The sequence below is a fragment of the Plectrocnemia conspersa genome, unplaced genomic scaffold, assembly GCF_051122295.1.
Source record: "Plectrocnemia conspersa isolate PC_06_02 unplaced genomic scaffold, ASM5112229v1 ptg000001l, whole genome shotgun sequence".
Taxonomy (NCBI): domain Eukaryota; kingdom Metazoa; phylum Arthropoda; class Insecta; order Trichoptera; family Polycentropodidae; genus Plectrocnemia; species Plectrocnemia conspersa.
This window is the reverse complement of record NW_028277165.1, coordinates 1,682,731-1,699,947: the sequence shown is the minus strand read 5'-3', so window position 1 is coordinate 1,699,947 and position 17,217 is coordinate 1,682,731. Positions and strand designations below refer to the sequence as shown.

General features: G+C 31.5%; 1 protein-coding gene across 17 annotated transcripts in view; it reads right to left on the bottom strand.

Moving 5' to 3' along the window:
- cnc (NFE2 like bZIP transcription factor cap-n-collar) overlaps positions 1-17,217 on the bottom strand; it is a 108,723-nt gene that overhangs the window by 11,477 nt on the left and 80,029 nt on the right. For all 17 annotated transcript variants that reach the window (XM_088197736.1, XM_088197754.1, XM_088197764.1 and 14 more), the window contains exons 6-7: positions 14,483-14,577; positions 11,476-11,706 (exon numbers count right to left, since the gene is read on the bottom strand). In XM_088197736.1, the coding sequence (XP_088053862.1) occupies positions 11,476-11,706; positions 14,483-14,577 (326 nt within the window). The remainder of the gene's footprint in view (positions 1-11,475; positions 11,707-14,482; positions 14,578-17,217) is intronic.

Sequence of the window (17,217 nt, the reverse complement as noted above, 5' to 3'; positions counted from 1 at the left end):
TTCATAGACTAATTATTTGTGGCATACTTCACTAATATAAGTTTTTGTTTGCTTATTGAGTTATGAGATCGATTTTTTAATTATGGCCCAAAGATATTCTATAGGTTTTATTAAGGATTAATTCAAGGGCATTCTAATATTTTTTAACATTTTTTATAATATTCTGAAATGTTTTTATAGCTTAAAAACAGTGTATTCTAAATATAAGACTACGTGGTTTTTTTTCTAAGACAATACCTTCCATTTCGAAATATAAGAAGCACACCCATTGGCTCTTTAGATTTTGGCATAGTTGTCTGGAGACATTTTTCGCTGTAACTTTCGCAATTTCTGATCAGTATAAATTTATTTCACTCTCATAAGAGAGCGCCATTTTTATTCAATTCAAACAGTCCAGCTTTTGTGTCGATTTTGTGGTTATATTTGACAGCTACCTTCAACATCAAATATCAAATGATTCACAAATACTCATTGGTAAAATCCACGGCAGTTTTATGCCTTAAGCACATTCGTATTATCACTAGATTCGACAAGGGTTGCTATTTTTGAGTTTAGGAATAAATTGTCACCCACAATTCACTGCCAGTAATTAATCGCTACAATAATATGTGTTAATTGATTAATTGATTGACAGTGTGGCAAGTCTAAAAAAATACATTTTAAATCAATATTTTATTAAATCTTCCGTTGTAATCTGACAGGCATAAGCCCAATGCGTTACAACGAGGAAAATCTGTACCAACTGCGTAAGTTAATCAGATATAATCAATATTTACAAGTAATTATCAACCTATATTAATAATTATAAATTATTATGTGTAATATAATTTATAACACTGTAGATGAGGCCGTTTTTTTTAATAATAGCGCATTTTTTATAAATAAAAATTCGAGTGCCGCTGCAGGGCTCGAACCCACAACCTTAAAGTTACTAGTTTGAGACATTACGGAGTACGTATTGGCAATAAAATATGTTAGCGATTATTTGTATGCTATAAATTGTTTATTCGATCAATTGACGCGGCGGTAAGCTGCTAGCGGTTAATTGCTGGCGGTGAATTGCAGGCGATGGATTATCCGGACTCCGTTATTTTTGTAGTGTAATTGATGAATATGAATACACTATCAATTTTTCACATAAACTAAATTGTGAACGATTTGTTATTACAGTTTTATAAATATTTTTACTAAGAATTGTTAGATAACAACTCAAAAACAATTTACGAAACATATACCCCTAAAAAATATATGTATGCAAAGTATCTAATATATTAAATATATTTTTTATACTAAAAATCACTTAGGAACAAACTTTTATTTTTATTTTAAGAACTTCTGGGATATCAAGTCATATTGGTAATTTTATTTTTTGATATCTGAAATCTTGAGTCACGTTCCTAGATGTTTGTCATTTTCAACAAAAAATGGAACAGCCCTTCTTACCAATGTACACAATATTGAATGCCATATATTCTAAATAGTAATTTAAAACATTTGGCATTTAGCATTAATATTAAAATAATAAATTCACGGCCAATAAAACTATTGAGAGATGTATCTACAGAAAGTGTAGATAAATACAACCAAAGATAATGGATTTTTCTTTAATTTAATCTTGATTTCGAAAAGTAAAGCGTTTTTTGCAGATTTAATTATAAAAAGTATTTGGCACAATGGTAATATAAAAATAATAATATTATGTAACGATAAAAATAAAAAAAAAATAAAACACAATATATAATGTAGTCACCGTTGATTTTTCAACGTATACATACATTTCATTTTATTTAGTGATGCAATTATAAATTATTGATTCCACATACATGTTTAGCCTTTTATATTTTTGCATATTTATTTTGCGTTTCTTTATGTTACAAGAAATTAATTCATATGAAAATTTAATAAATAAATAGATAAATACATACATTATTTTTGCGAATGTACCTCCCCTCTTATCACATCACTAGAATGCGTTTTCATATCACAAAATAGCATAAGTATTTCACTTGAAGTCACACGCACACATTTTGAGCCAGTACGAAAATTCAGAGCTGGCCGAGAGCCGTCTGTCGCCACAGTTGCGGGATCTGCGTAACACTAAAGCGAATTGACACAAATCCATACAGCACCACGCGGTGCCCCTCTATCAATACCAAATTACACACTTGCACACCTTTTGCTACACCTGCTGTGCACGCACACGTCATCAAAGTGTGTGTAGACTAAACGTTATATTGTCTTGTGTGATTACGTCTCGTCTTAAACATAGTACGTTTCGATTGGTTGCCTATGACATTGTGATCCTCATTATTGCGAGGGCAGATCCTAAAAAAACATGTGGTTTCACAGATAACTTTTATCCAAAGAATTGCACATCATTTTGATCTTATCATCTGCTCATATATTGCACGAAAGACTGATTCTAGTGAGATAACATCCCGAAAACCGCCTGATCTTTACGATTACTTGATGAGATTTCAATAGAAAATGTCTAAGCGCATGAAGTAAAAAGAAGATCTTTATCGCGCTGAAACAAATAGTCTTTATCTCAAGAATATGCTGCAGATGTAGTGGAAAATGTGCATTGCAACAGCAAAGCAATTATTGACAATGATGGGGACAGGCAAAAATAGCGTATTTAATACAAATATGATAAGTAAAAAGTTTATTTTTTAAATGAAGAAAAATCTATTGTGCGTCCTGCTTGGTTGTGTAAATTGGCATGAAGACTCAAGATTCTAAATATCAGATAAGAATGTAAACGTCGCATAAAATCGACAATAAGTTTTTATATATCATATATATATATGTAAATTTAGATGTAAAATTGCATAAGAGTCCTTGTTATATTTATTTACACAAAACATAATAATCTATAATAAATTTGAGATCAGGTTCGATAAAGGGATTCGGTTTATATATTTACATATATAGTACTATTATTTTTGAAAACATACATAACACACAAACCTCTGTATAAAATTAAACACTTCTTCTATACAAGCGGAGAAGGGTTACTATATTTCCTCAGGGTCCTAAACTACAACTAAGCAAATTTGGTTAAAGAAGTAAGAGCTAATGCCAAAAATATAGAATGAAACTTTTATGCAAAGTTTCTACTATAGTGAATCTATCAGCATTTAAAAGTTTTTTTATAATGAAAAAAATGGATAAAAATGTAGTTTTGTTATAAATTTCCGGCTATGGATATTATTACAAACATAGCCCATAGGGCAATTCTTCAGAAAGAGTATACAACCATAACCTTATTCAAAGCGATCAAAATAGTTTAAGATTTGCAACTATTCCTTTTGAAAGCAAATCCTGTATATGTGTGCTAGCAAAATCTAATGTGTCAATTTTTTGCAAAATGGCGACAAGTCTAAAAACTTAAGCACTCGTAACTCAGTAGGTTTAAATTTTAACGAAAAGATCACTACATATGAAACGTTTATACGCCTAAACTTCATCTAAATAAAATATAAAAAAATAGTTTTTTGCTTCAAAACAAGTGATGTATCAGGTCGATCGGACCCCCATACGAGCCATTTTAAGACTTGCAGAGGAGTTAATGCTTTTAATTGCTTGGTTTTGAAGATTTAAAATTAAATTTTTAGTATCACATAGAACTACTGAGCACCCCCTATACGTTCTGTATGAAAAAAAAATATATTGTTTTTTTACAAAATGGCGGCCAATGTAAAAATTAAAAGTGTCATAACTTTGTAAAATCAAATCTTACTGAAAAATGTCGTATGCAAAAAGTGTTTAGAAGCTTGAGTTGCATTTAAAAACAACTTTTAATTATTTTTTTTAATAAAAAACGAGTCATATGGTAAATTGACCGGGCCCCCGAACGAGCTTTTATGCGACTTGGCATATAGTTAACGCTTGTATTTAGTTCATTTTAAGGACTTGAATTTTTAATACGAAATATAGCTTTCGAATATACTTACGATACCGTTTAAAAAAATTAAAAATTAAAATTTTTTTTTTTTTTCCAAAACACGTTTGGCATTTGTTATGAGTCGATCGACCCACCATACATACGCTCATAAGACTTGCAATATAGGTAAAGTCAGTGTGAGCTTATTTATACATATTTAAAGTTGAATTTTTATGACAGTATAGAATTCTTAAGCATCCCGTGTATGTTCGTTAGCAAAATCCAATGTGTCAATTTTTTGCAAAACGGCGACAAGTATAACTTAAGCACTTGACTCATTAGGTTTAAATTTTAACGAAAAAATCGCTATATATGAAACGTTTATGAGCCTAAACTTCATCTAAATAAAATATTAAAAAAATAGTTTTTTGCTTCAAAACAAGCGATGTATCAGTTCGATCGAACCCCCATACGAGCCATTTTGAGACTTGCAGAAGAGTTAACGCTCTTAATTGCTTGGTTTTGATTAAATTTTTAGTATCGTACAGAACTACTGAACATCCCTATACATTCCGTATGAAAAAAAAAATATTTTTTTTTTACAAAATGGCGGCAAATGTAAAATTTAAAAGTGTCATAACATATAATAGTAAAAAAGCTCATACGTAATCTATGCAGAGAGAGAGGGGAGCACTATATTTTATCAGTATCTTAAACTACAATTATTTAGTATAATATATGGCATTTAATAATACTGTAAAAAATATTAATTTCTTGAAAAATATATTTACATTCATAAAGAGAAGATAAATACAATATTAATCAAAGCGATCCAAATAGTTCAAAATGTGAAACATTTTTAACATAAATGACATAAAATAAGTTCACTCATTAATAGTGGGGGAAGAGGAGTGCCTATAAATATTTAATATAATTCAAAGCCACATGATTTTAAATATAATACAAATTTATATTTATTTTTACTAAAAGAAGATGAAAAGTTTTAAGTAGGGTCCTAAAGAGTAACTATGCAAAATTTGATTATACGCTTTATTAAATATTGAATTTCAATAGATTAAAGTTTTATGATATTTTACTAATGCTTAAAATTTTATTAAGTATGAATTCATAAGAAAGTTTCATTTATTAGCATAATTGATCATTTATCACGCAGTGATTTTTTTAGAACATTTTAGGCTGAAATAGTAACAATTGTAAAATATAGTTAAGAAATGCAGAGTGGAATTGAGTTTACCGTTGAATTCGGTCCATAACGGTACGTGGCTCAGGCTTTTCGGGGCTCGCCCGATTCCGAGCCAGTGTATTTCAAAAGAAAAGTATCACATTTCTACTGATGGTGTCGAAAGGAATATATCACTAATAATTGCGCTAAGGTCGACATTTGAATCGCTCAAAATATGCACCTAATCACGGTGACTCGGTGTAATGATACACAATTTTGGGCTCCTTGAAGACACAAGAGCAAATAATGGCAATAGTCGGCGCCTATTTCCAGCCGAAACTGCGAGGTCATCTTTGTTGTTGTGAAAAAAGCCAGCGAAGAAAATTCGCCGAGCAATTTTTTTTCAGCCGTTCGTTCTGAGAGCTAATTCCATTAGCGTCGGCTCCGAGATGCAAGATGCTGGTGGAGGATAAGTAAAAAGTTCAAAGGCTACCTGTCCCGACGGCCATTGTCCGGGGGTCCCTCGTCAGTCTCGCGAGGGTCCGTCTCGACGGCATTAACACTTATCGAACGAACGATTTTCGATGAGGGAGAATAAAAAAAGAACGATCGAACCGAGTCGAAATGTGAAATTAATTAAAAGCGAAATTAAATCGAAAGCAGCTATTAGAAGATAGATTGACCATCAGGCAATGTAGATGATGAAGTATAAATAATAATAATAACATATTCAACGATTCACACTCTTTTGAAAGGCAAATTAAAGATTGAAACTACAATTGGAATAATTAAATTCCACTTAGTTTCAACACCGAATTTTAAGTTCAAATATACTCATAGCTACATAAGACGGTTTGTAAAAAGCCAGATTTAATTTTAAAATATAAAAGCCTGGAGGATTTGTAACGGCTCTCCTCTCTCAATAAACGATCCATCTTGTCTACACACATTTCAAAAGGACACACATCGTACGTCCAAGATCAAAACATCGGATGACACGTCGGACGCATCTAATGAAAAATGACCGAGAGGTGAACGATCACGGCGAATCTCGGGATGACGCAAGAGATCTCGTCTCGGCTGGACCTCGTTAGCTCTCAAATCTCTCCGAGAGAGAGAGACGGTCCACGGTCCTAAGTCAACACTCGATCTCATCATCGGCGACGCCGAGATTGACAGGTCGTGGAAAAAATAACGATTGTCACTTGGTCTTTTTCTTATCTACCTGACTGAATGCCACCTATGTTTCTACCTGCGCAGGTGTGGAAAGAGAGATTTCGCTAATTTGGATACGCGTCCATAATGAGACGATTGACGATAATGTAATTGGTAGAATGTAACAGTTTTTGACACATTTAAGATAGGTGTATGGCATCTATGTATCTTTATATATAATACACATTTCGATTAGAACTGTAGTTAACTACAAACCTAATATATTCTGTTAAATAGTAGGTAAGGAATTTGCAACATATCTTACATTAAAATACGGCAATAGAGCATTCAGATTTTTTATTATATGCAGATGACTTGAAAATTTACAAGAAAATGCATTCGATTTCTGATTCCCTCGACCTAAAGGAGGATCTCAACTCTATATGGAAATGGTCTTGCTATAACCAATTGCCTTTCAGTGTAAAGAAATGTCACACAATTTCATTTTCAAGGTCATTAGCGCCGGCAAAATATTCATACCATCTAGGCGGTTATTTTCTGGAAAGGTTTTCTTCAACTAAGGATTTAGGAGTGACTTTCGAAGAACGTTGGAAATTTAGCCAGCACATTGCAGAGACTCATAGCAAATCCTTAAAAATGCTCGGTTTTATCTTGAGAAATGCGCGTTACTTCAGGAATACTTTAGTATTGCGCACTCTTTATGATACTCTAGTCCGCAGCATACTAGAAACTAGCTCCATCATTTGGATCCCAGGCGTAATGAATCAATGTAATGAATTGAAGCTGGAAAAAGTACAACGTAAATTTATTCGATATTTATACTTGAAGGAATACAGGTATTATCCGTTCTTGTTTCCCAGTGCTTTTATTTTGGGAGCCCTGGGATAAGTTTCTTTGTCGACTCGCAGAAGTGTTTATGTAATTAAACACTTCTGGAAATTGCTCAAGGGCATCGTAGACAATCCAGTGCTCGAGCAGCTTCAAATGTGGGCTCCTGAAGGTGGTTATAGTTCTCGGTCGCGTCCACTATTCTTGCCTGTTAAGTGTAGAACTGGAGCACTTGCCAACTCTTCTCTGGCCAAGGCTATTTATCTGCTCAATTCTGTCCATAGTAATATTGACATTTTCTCTTGCACATATGGAGTTTTGGTTCAGTTCGTATGGGACAATGCACACCTGTTGAGGTGATTTGTGTCTGTTGTTTTGTCTTGTTTATATTTGTATGTATTATGATGTATTAGTACTTTTGACTATCGTGACGCATTAGGTTTGCCTGTCAGGTCACGATGGTTATAATTTTAATAAATAAATAATAATAATAATAATAATAATAATAATAATTAAAAATCTATTAAATAAAGGGTAATTATATTTTTGGGGACATGCGTGACATAACATAACATTCGTTAATAACAATAAAAAATAGTAAAAGCAGGAAATTAAAATGATATATGTATATACTTGACCGACAAAGAACCACTATTTCTCTTGAATAAAATTATAGAATCCTTTGACTTATTAAGAACATCTAGAAAATATTTTTTATTTTATGATTGATCATGAGAGACAATTTTTGCAGTAATTTCAAATTAAGGATCATATTTCTACATTGCTACGGACTATAAAGAACGCTTAAAAGATAGAGAAAAAAAATCCTTTCGATAGTAATTTCGAGGACTCACTAGTCAGTTCCATGAGAAAACTCTAATGGCAAGAAAGACCTGAAAAATGACACGATGCTAAAAGGTAAAAAATTATCAATAGCACACGTCAACGAGAATCGTTCTAAAATGACAAAAAAAAAATTGTCATGTCTATGTCGTTAATGAATAATATATACAAGAGTGGTCCTAGATTGGAAACCTGCGGAGCTCCAGAAGGTATGAAATACTTATTTGACAGTCACTAATTGTCTGTGATTTTTTTTTAAATAACTTAATATGGTTGTCAAAAAATCAAAGGTTCAAGAGTTTTCGCTGCAAAATTCCAGAACAAACTGTGTCAAATGCTTAATCAAAATATATACTTGAACTCTCACATCACGGGATTTAGAAACCATATTAGACGACTATCGGCCATAAAGCAACATAGTATATAATATAATTCGATCAGATTATTTGCATTATAATTTATATAATTCCGTCCCATATATGATATATGAGGTTATAGCGCGCAATGCTTGACATGACAAAAATATTTTTTTCTGCATACATATGTACATATAATAAAACGCACACAATCGATCATTAGCCAAATAAGGTGTAAGTCAGTAACCTGACTGAATGAGTGAGAAAGAAGATAGCACAGGTATACAATGGACCAGGAGTATTTAAAAGCAGTGTCTATTCCCACGTGACATTATTTTCGTTGTAAGCTGTCACTGTCGGGATCATTTTTAATCGTCCCATTGTCCCGATACAAAGACTGGGACTGCGGCGAGAAGCAAAAAAGGACACTTTTTGACTAATGGAAGACAAATTATTAACGATGTGTGGATATGTGCGGTCGGCGCACAAAAGGACGCCCACTGACCGCAAAGGGTTGCTCGCAGCGGCGGATGGCGATGGCCCTCGAAGGGTTCGAGTGAGTGTTTGACACAGCGGAGACGATTTTCGAAAAAATGTTTACTACGCCTGGAAGAACGTCCGCAACAGCGTGTCATCTCACCTGCGAGCCCTCACGTCAATGGTAATTAATTGTGGCCGTATATGTACGCCATTTGCGTGCGGTAAATGTTTGATAAATCGTTTTAGAAATTTTTGAAAAAAAAAGTTTATTATTGATCTAAGATACCGCATCAGAGGCCAAATTGAATATCTAGAGAAATTTCTAGTAACGATTAATATTGGTTTTACAATTTTTTTTTCAATATATATTTTTTTTAATATAGCAGGGCCTATTTTAAATATATTTATCCAACATAGATTGTTATATAACTAAGAAGCTATTTAACAGTTTTGAAATTCACGTACGATTTATTATTGTAATATACGCATTAATTCACTTAAGTCTTGTGACATGTAGTGTCCAAGTAGTATAAGAGATCTGGTTGAACTCTTTTGATTTCGATGTCTTATTAGTTTCGTGGCGATCTAATTATGACTAAGGTAATTATCTTGTACTTAAATGTCTACTCCCATTAAAATTACATAATTAAAAAAATGATTATTAAAGATTTTGAACGCTTCATTTTTTTTAAAAATACGATTTTTCGTATTTTAATAAGCCGCCATTTTAAAACAAACGAACGAACTTTTTTGAATGCTTAAAAAATATTAGACATGAGAGAAAATATTCAACGAATGTAAATAAATTAGTAGCAGTAAATTTAGGTATTCTGCTGCTCTAAAATGTATAAGACAGTTGCGAAACGTGCTATTCAAACCCAAACCTAACCTAATAAAAATTCTAAAACTAATTATAGTTTTAAATATTTAAGAAAATAAGCGGAAGAATAAGTACATACAGACATCGCATCTCACATATTGCTCCACATTTTGTCTGCATTTCAATATTACACTATGTTTTAAAAATATCCTTACCGATATTACTATGGAATTCTAATATAAGAGGGCTGATCAAAGTATATTCAAACCAAATTTTGGTCAATAGGAGAGCGCAAAAACAATCATCACTTCTCAGAAGGCAAAAATTCACGTCAAAAGCAATAAAATCGTGTCGGCGCCGTCGTGGTGGGAACGCTCGGTAACGAGCGTTCCCACTGCGACGGCGACGGCACGATTTTATTGCTTTTGACGTGGATTTTTGACTTCTGAGAAGTTATGATTGTTTTTTGCGCTCTCCTATTGGTCAAAATTTGGTTTAGATGTGCTTAATTTGATTCTCACTTGTAATATTATTATTAAAAGTCTTAATATAAACGCTTGATAATCGAGCGTTTTCACCGCGATGATAAGATTTTATTGCTTTTGACCTGGACTGGAAATTCACTACATGGCAACACTGACAAAAATACACGACTAATTATCAAATAAATATTGTGAGCTAATGACTAATTAAAATATTTTGCATTATGTTTAGATGTGCTACATTATTCTTTGTATTTATATATTATTTTAAAATTTTGTAGTATGAGCACTAAATAATCAAGCATTCCCACTGCGACGGCGCCACAGAATAGAGAATATACAGAACAGCCGTTGCGTACAAATACGCATATAAAAATTGAAGCCGTTTGCAGCGCCAATTTGACTTGGGAAAGCCTGAAAGCACTGTCTATCATGCTGATCATGCAAATGTATAAATATTTTACTTAAGCATAGATTTTATTCGTCTATATTAACTCTGGTTAATCTAAGAATGTATCACTTGGAACAAAAATATTTCGTTCTGCGATTTCATATCACCTGAAGCAGCTCATTGTTCAATATGTTTTAATACCTAATATGTAGCAACCTAGCTCGATCTGTGAGATTTGAAAAATCTAGGAAAACCAAATCTGTGATGATCGATCAGAATATTAATTATATAATAATTCTGATCTCTCAGACACGATATACAATGTTTATATGGAATTCGAATCCTATACTACTGGTCTACCGTTCTTCAAAGCTTCTCATGAAAAGAGCAAATGAAAATAAAACATTCAAGTCGAATCTAATAATAGGTACACTGAAATTCCTTCTTATAACTCTCGCAAATAAAAATATAATTCCAATCTCTACTCTATTATAACACGCATAAAGCAAGATTGTTCTTTCGATAATCAACTATCATCAAGGCGTTACATTGTACCTACATAAAAATAAATTCGCGAGTTTAATTACATCTCAAAAACGTTATACACAACGCACAAAACGTGTTGTGATCCGTCCAAGATGTTAATCAAAACTATCCGTTTAATCAGTCAGCATGACTTTCGAATCCTAATCGCGCGCAGCACATCGACAATTAAAAATTGAAAACACAGTTTTAGAACCGGCGCCTCCGCTTCGCCTCGGTCTCAAATGATCCGAGAAAAGTTCAACGTCGAACACAATGTAAACGTACCTCTATATACAGATAGGTACTGTGTGCAGACGTATTTTTTGTAGCAACGCGCCAACGAGTGGCATCCCTCTTCAAGAACGGTAGCACCTGAGAGAGATCACTCGACATACCAACGGCCCGAGAAAAAATCTCGTGAAAGCTCAAATATTGACCGAGGGGTAATATTTGTCTTCGGGGATGTAGCGATTTCGACGATCCGTTGGACAAACAAAAGACTTACCTGATGATGGTAGGCAGCGGCGAAGTGATGATGGGCAGCAGCGTGGTGGTGCTGCTGGGACTCCGGCGGTGGACCGCCGAGGGCATGATGGTGCTCGGCTGCCGAGTGGTGATGAGGATGGGCGTGAGGGTGGTATCTGGGAGCCAACATGGCCGATTCTGGCTCTTGCTTCGGTTCCTTTTCTGGCTCTTGCTGTTCTGCTGTGGCAGAGAGCTCGCTCTTCAACTCGCTCTGCGGGTAAAATATAACACATGGATCATTATATGTTTTTTTAGGACATACTAATAAAGTCACTAAGTCACTATAGGCAATAGAAATTTAAAGAACATCGAAAAATCAGTATGATTCATTTTAAACCAAGTAAGTGGAATAATATAGTTTGAACTGCTAAATTAAGATGAAAAGTTTACTGCAGATGTTTATTGTCGACAGTCTAAGAAATTCAATATAAAAAAAAAGATCTTAGTATTTTTCTGCAAAAATCATTTTTTTTATAAAAGAGATCGAAACATTGCAGAACAGGTGAGAATTAAGAGTTAATAATATTGTAATTATATTTAATACTTGTTTGTAAATAATTTATATAAAAAATCAATAATAAAATTAAACACATAAATTACAGTTTTATTTGAAGAATTGTAAGGTTACCAATAAAATAACTAAATGATTTGGCAAAAATGAATTCAATGCACATTTGTCAAAAAAAAGTTAAATTTACTTAACTAAATAAAAATATTATTGTAGGTCTGTATTTATTGGGTTAGCAAATTTAATTTATTTTTGTCAGTAGTTTTAATAAATAGTCAGCTGTTAAACGGTCCGTAGATATTCATGGATCATTTTTATTTTTAATGGTAAAACTTAATTTAAGTATCTATAAAAATATCTAACTTTATTTGTATTATATTACAAAATAATTATCAGTTTATTATATTTTTGTAAGCATGTATTTATTGGGTAAGCAATTATATTTTTATTTATTTTTCAATACATAGCTCATTATTAGAGAATTTTCAATACCAGTTATGAACGACCAACTCGATTTTATTTAATCATCACGATATTCATCCGTGAGATTAGGAAAATCTAGATAAATCTGTGATGATCGATCAGAATTAAAATTATATAATAATCACTAATTCATATCTCGCAGACACGATAGAAATTTAAAAACACTAAGGTCCATATCGGATTCGAACCCATGTCGTTCAGGTCAATAGTCAGCGATTTGTGTTGGAATTTAGTAATAATTATCAAATAAATTTCATTTAAAAAAATGTGAACCACTCGTCTATCGTGCTGGTAAATTTATATTATTTTAGTCAGTAATTTTAATATATGGTTAGTAAACTATAAATGTATCTATATTTATTTGTATTAGATGGCAAAATAAGTTAATAAAAAGCACACTTTAAAAAAAGCAAAATTATTTATTTAATTTTATTTTATTTCAGGCCCCTAAAATGTTTTTTAATTTGTTTGATTTTGGTCAGTGATTTAATTCAATGGTTTAATAATAGATCAGTTGTTAAACGGTTATTAAGTTTTTCATATTTTTTTAAATAGTGTTTTATTTTAAGAAATTACTATAAACTAATTTTACACAAAAATCACATATAACCATACGAATCGTATTATAAATTGATGTATGTATGTAATTAAAATATATTAATTAAAAATATAATATATTACCATATACATATATTATTAATATTACTGACCATTTTTTTTTGCCTTTTTACAGAAGTAACTATATTGTTATGTTCAAGTAAAAGTAGCTAATAAAAATATTTTAAATACTATTAAAAAAATCAGATTAAAGTTTATGCAATTCATAAAATATATATATATATATGTATATATAATAATGAAAACATTTTTCATAAAAAAATATTTTTATGTTTCATCGATAAAAAAGTTGAGTGGCACTAAAATATTTTTTTTAAATAAAACGGATTTCTACAGCAATTTTTCAATTTGCAGGTAAGTCGCTGTAATTTAAATTATAAAGAAACTTTTAAAACACATTTAAATCGTGAATTTACAACATATGTTAACATAAACGCAAAATCCTGAAATTTACGAAATTGAAGTAGACGACTCAAGATTTAATTCATTTGAGATGTTTAAGAGATATTTTTGAAGCTTTCAATTCTGTATAAATTTATATTACAACCCTACGTAGCATTGAGTTATTAAATTAATACTAATAATAATGAAATAATGACGTAATATTTAATAAAAAGTATACGTTATAATATTATATGCATATGTTTAAAGATCTTTTATTACAAATTTGACCATCATGACTTGACCGGGTTATCCTAATGCATCATTTAGATGAGCATCACACACAAAAATATTTCCAGTTCTTCATAGCTATCGCCGAAAACATATGTGTATGATAAGCTCATTGGGAAGTTGAATGACTCGTGCAAGAGGAGCGTTCTCATGTGCTCTTCAGGGCACTCTAAAGCACGGATTGACGGATTGTCGACACCGTCCCTTAGCAACTACAAAAAGTGTTTCGTCGAGTAGACGCTACACCAAGAATGCAATGAATTGTATCCTAATATATCATAATATGCGCTTATAGCAAAAATGCACTAGGATATAGTAAATACAGATACGACTCTTTTTTTCTATATCGCAAATTTAAATGTTATATGATTTAAACTAGACTAAAAACTGAGTTCGAATCCCATTTAAGAATTTATGTCATTTTTTAGATCTGAATTAGTTGTTATTATATCATACCTAGCTTTTCCAGTTCTCAAGGATGAATATCATTACACATTTTAATTTGAATAAATAAATTACTAATAAAAGAGTGTTTAATAATTTGATTTTGAAACAAATTGTAATTAAATAAAAAAAAAAAAAATTAATTGTATTGTGCTTCGTTTTTAAATGAACATTAAAAATATTTAAATAAATATTACAGATTTTTGTTTAGTTTTTAAAATAATATAAAAAGCATTTAAATAACTATTTTTTCTGTACTCACGTTCAAGTCGGTTGTGGCATCGTCTAATCCGACGAGCTGGAGAGCCTCTTCCAGCAAGTCGAACCTCTCTGGATCTTCGGATAGTACGTATTCACCTGAAAGCGATAATACATAGTAATTAGAGTCAAGAACAAGAACTGCGGAGAAAACAATAGACAGTCTACGATCGCTAAGATCGATACGGCGGATCACGTTAATGGACCGTAAAAAGTTATGGCATTCTTTGAACGATGGTAAAAAAAATGTGCATTGTAGCGTACGGGAGGTCGAACAAAAATATAATTAATTATTACCATTCAGACGTCAACGAGTGAAAATTTTGCAATTGGTTAGTAAAGACTTTAATAAATTATCTAGTGAACCTAATTAAATTCTTAGCTGATAAATTTGTGGGTTGCATTAAACTAAATAACAATATTGAATTCAGCTTAAAAGACATGTAATGTTCATAAAAATTTACAGTTTATAAAAATCTGAAAATCATTTACTATATAATTTATATTTAATTAACATAAAATGTAAACTATATGCAATATAATTATTTTTATTTGTATTGCATAAAATCTAACCATAACGCAATACTAGATCTTAAAAAATCTTGAAGGGCACACTACGTAAGAAAATGCTCGAGGATTGTCGAATGAGAGTTGTAATAAATTGAGTGGTTCAATATTCTATTAAAATGCAAAGAATGCGGATGAAAATATTCTTTTCAATCACACCAATCATATTTTTTACTATTGACTCTAATTCATTAAATATTAATTCTTAATTATCTGAAATGAATTTGTCGACTTGAAAGCGAATTCCAGCTGCGTTTTGACTTGGTACACAAGGAAATGATTATATAGAATTGTGCAATCAGGAAAATGTTGAGCGATGTCAATCTCAATCGCAAAAATCCAATATTATCTACCATTCGTTCTCTTTTTTGCATCTGAATTAAACTTTCAAATGCCTACAATGCACATTCACATCATGACAATCGACACGAAAACGCGAAAGGGCAGCCTTCGAAAGGTGCGTGAATATCGAGAGAGACGCCAAGGCTGTCCGCCCTCACTCGGACCGTTTGAAAATGGCCGCCGAGTCCGTTTCGAAATGGCGGCCGTAATTAAATCGGCCCCCCGCGGACTCGGCCGCGATCCGGCCCCACAATGGACGCGTGATTATGTCTGCTATTATTTCAGCACAGCGGGAGGCTTCGATGCATCCATCCTTTTGCCGAGGCAAGTTTCTCATCTTCGTATCTTGTATTACTTGATTTTATTTTTTTTTTATTTTCTACCTCTTCCTACTATACTACAGTGTTATAAGCGTGATGTTGTTAAGGTCCGCCTACAGCGCAAGCGGTTCTTAATTTTTCCTTACAAAATGTATTCGAATAAAATGTTGCAATACGCGATACATTTTTTGAGGTTATGTGAACTTATTTTGCTACTTTTCCAAAAAATGACAATTTTAATGTCATCATTAAATAAAGATTTAGATTAACTTTTATTAAACTGTAGAAAATATTTGTTTCATAGTTATATATCACATCGATATTTTGTAAGGCTCGGTAGACAAAAGGTTAAAAGGGATTATGATGAAAAATACCGTATTTTTAATAGCTAAAATTTTAAAGTTGATAATTATTAAAATATATTACTCTAATTTCACTCTAGTGTCTCGCTACATAGTAGTTGTTGATTGTGTTTACATGGTTGTACAGCATTAGGTTTACAATAAATAAATAAAATAATAGTTTTACAGTGCGGATATATCACGAGATTTAATTTTGATTATCAAAACTGTTTCCAACTAAACTATCATATTTTTTTAATATTTATTCATATGACGTAAATTTGAAATAAAAATCAGTATATATACACATTATATGAATCAAGATTTTTACTATATTCTGAAATATGTTATTCAATAGAAAAAATATTTGTATCAGAGTTAAATACACCAATATTTTATAAGGCTCGGTAGGCAAACAGTTAAAAGGGAACAGTTGAAAAATACCATATTTTAAATAGCTGAAATTATAATTGATAATTATTAAAATAGATTTCACTAATTTCAGTCTAGTGTTTCGCTAGTCATTGATTGTGTTGACATGGTTGTGCATTCATTATACATACGCCCTTTAGCTTACAACGGAAATAAACAAAAAAAAATTATGCGCGTATATATCACGGAATTTATTTTGGTTATCAAACTGTTCGTACACTTACAAATATTTAGTAATATTTTCACAAATATTTTCTAACATTCTGACTAAATACATATTTTTTAATACGTATAAATACATATGACGTAAATAAGAAATAAAATAAATTAAAAAATAACTTCTGAATTATGTCAATCAATAGCTATATTATGTAAGAAAACTAAAATTCGAGAAAAAAAATGACTTACTAATTTTACGCGTTAAACGATGTTATTGCGCACTGACTCTTGAAAATAAATAGACTATAGATAGAAATTACAAAGCGGCTCGGCGAACAAATAGTTAAATAATGAAGAAAAATATAATGGTATAAATATATCACGATTTTTTATAAGAATACATATTTTATAGCCTTTGCATTTTAGGTGGATTTAAAAAAATATCATAGATTGCAGATATATTTTGCAGTAATATTTTTCTAAAAATAGATCTCTTAAATGTCTCGGCTAAATTTGTTAATCAGCCTGATCCTCCATCTTGTTTCAAAATGGCGGCTATTTTAAAATTAAAAATTCGT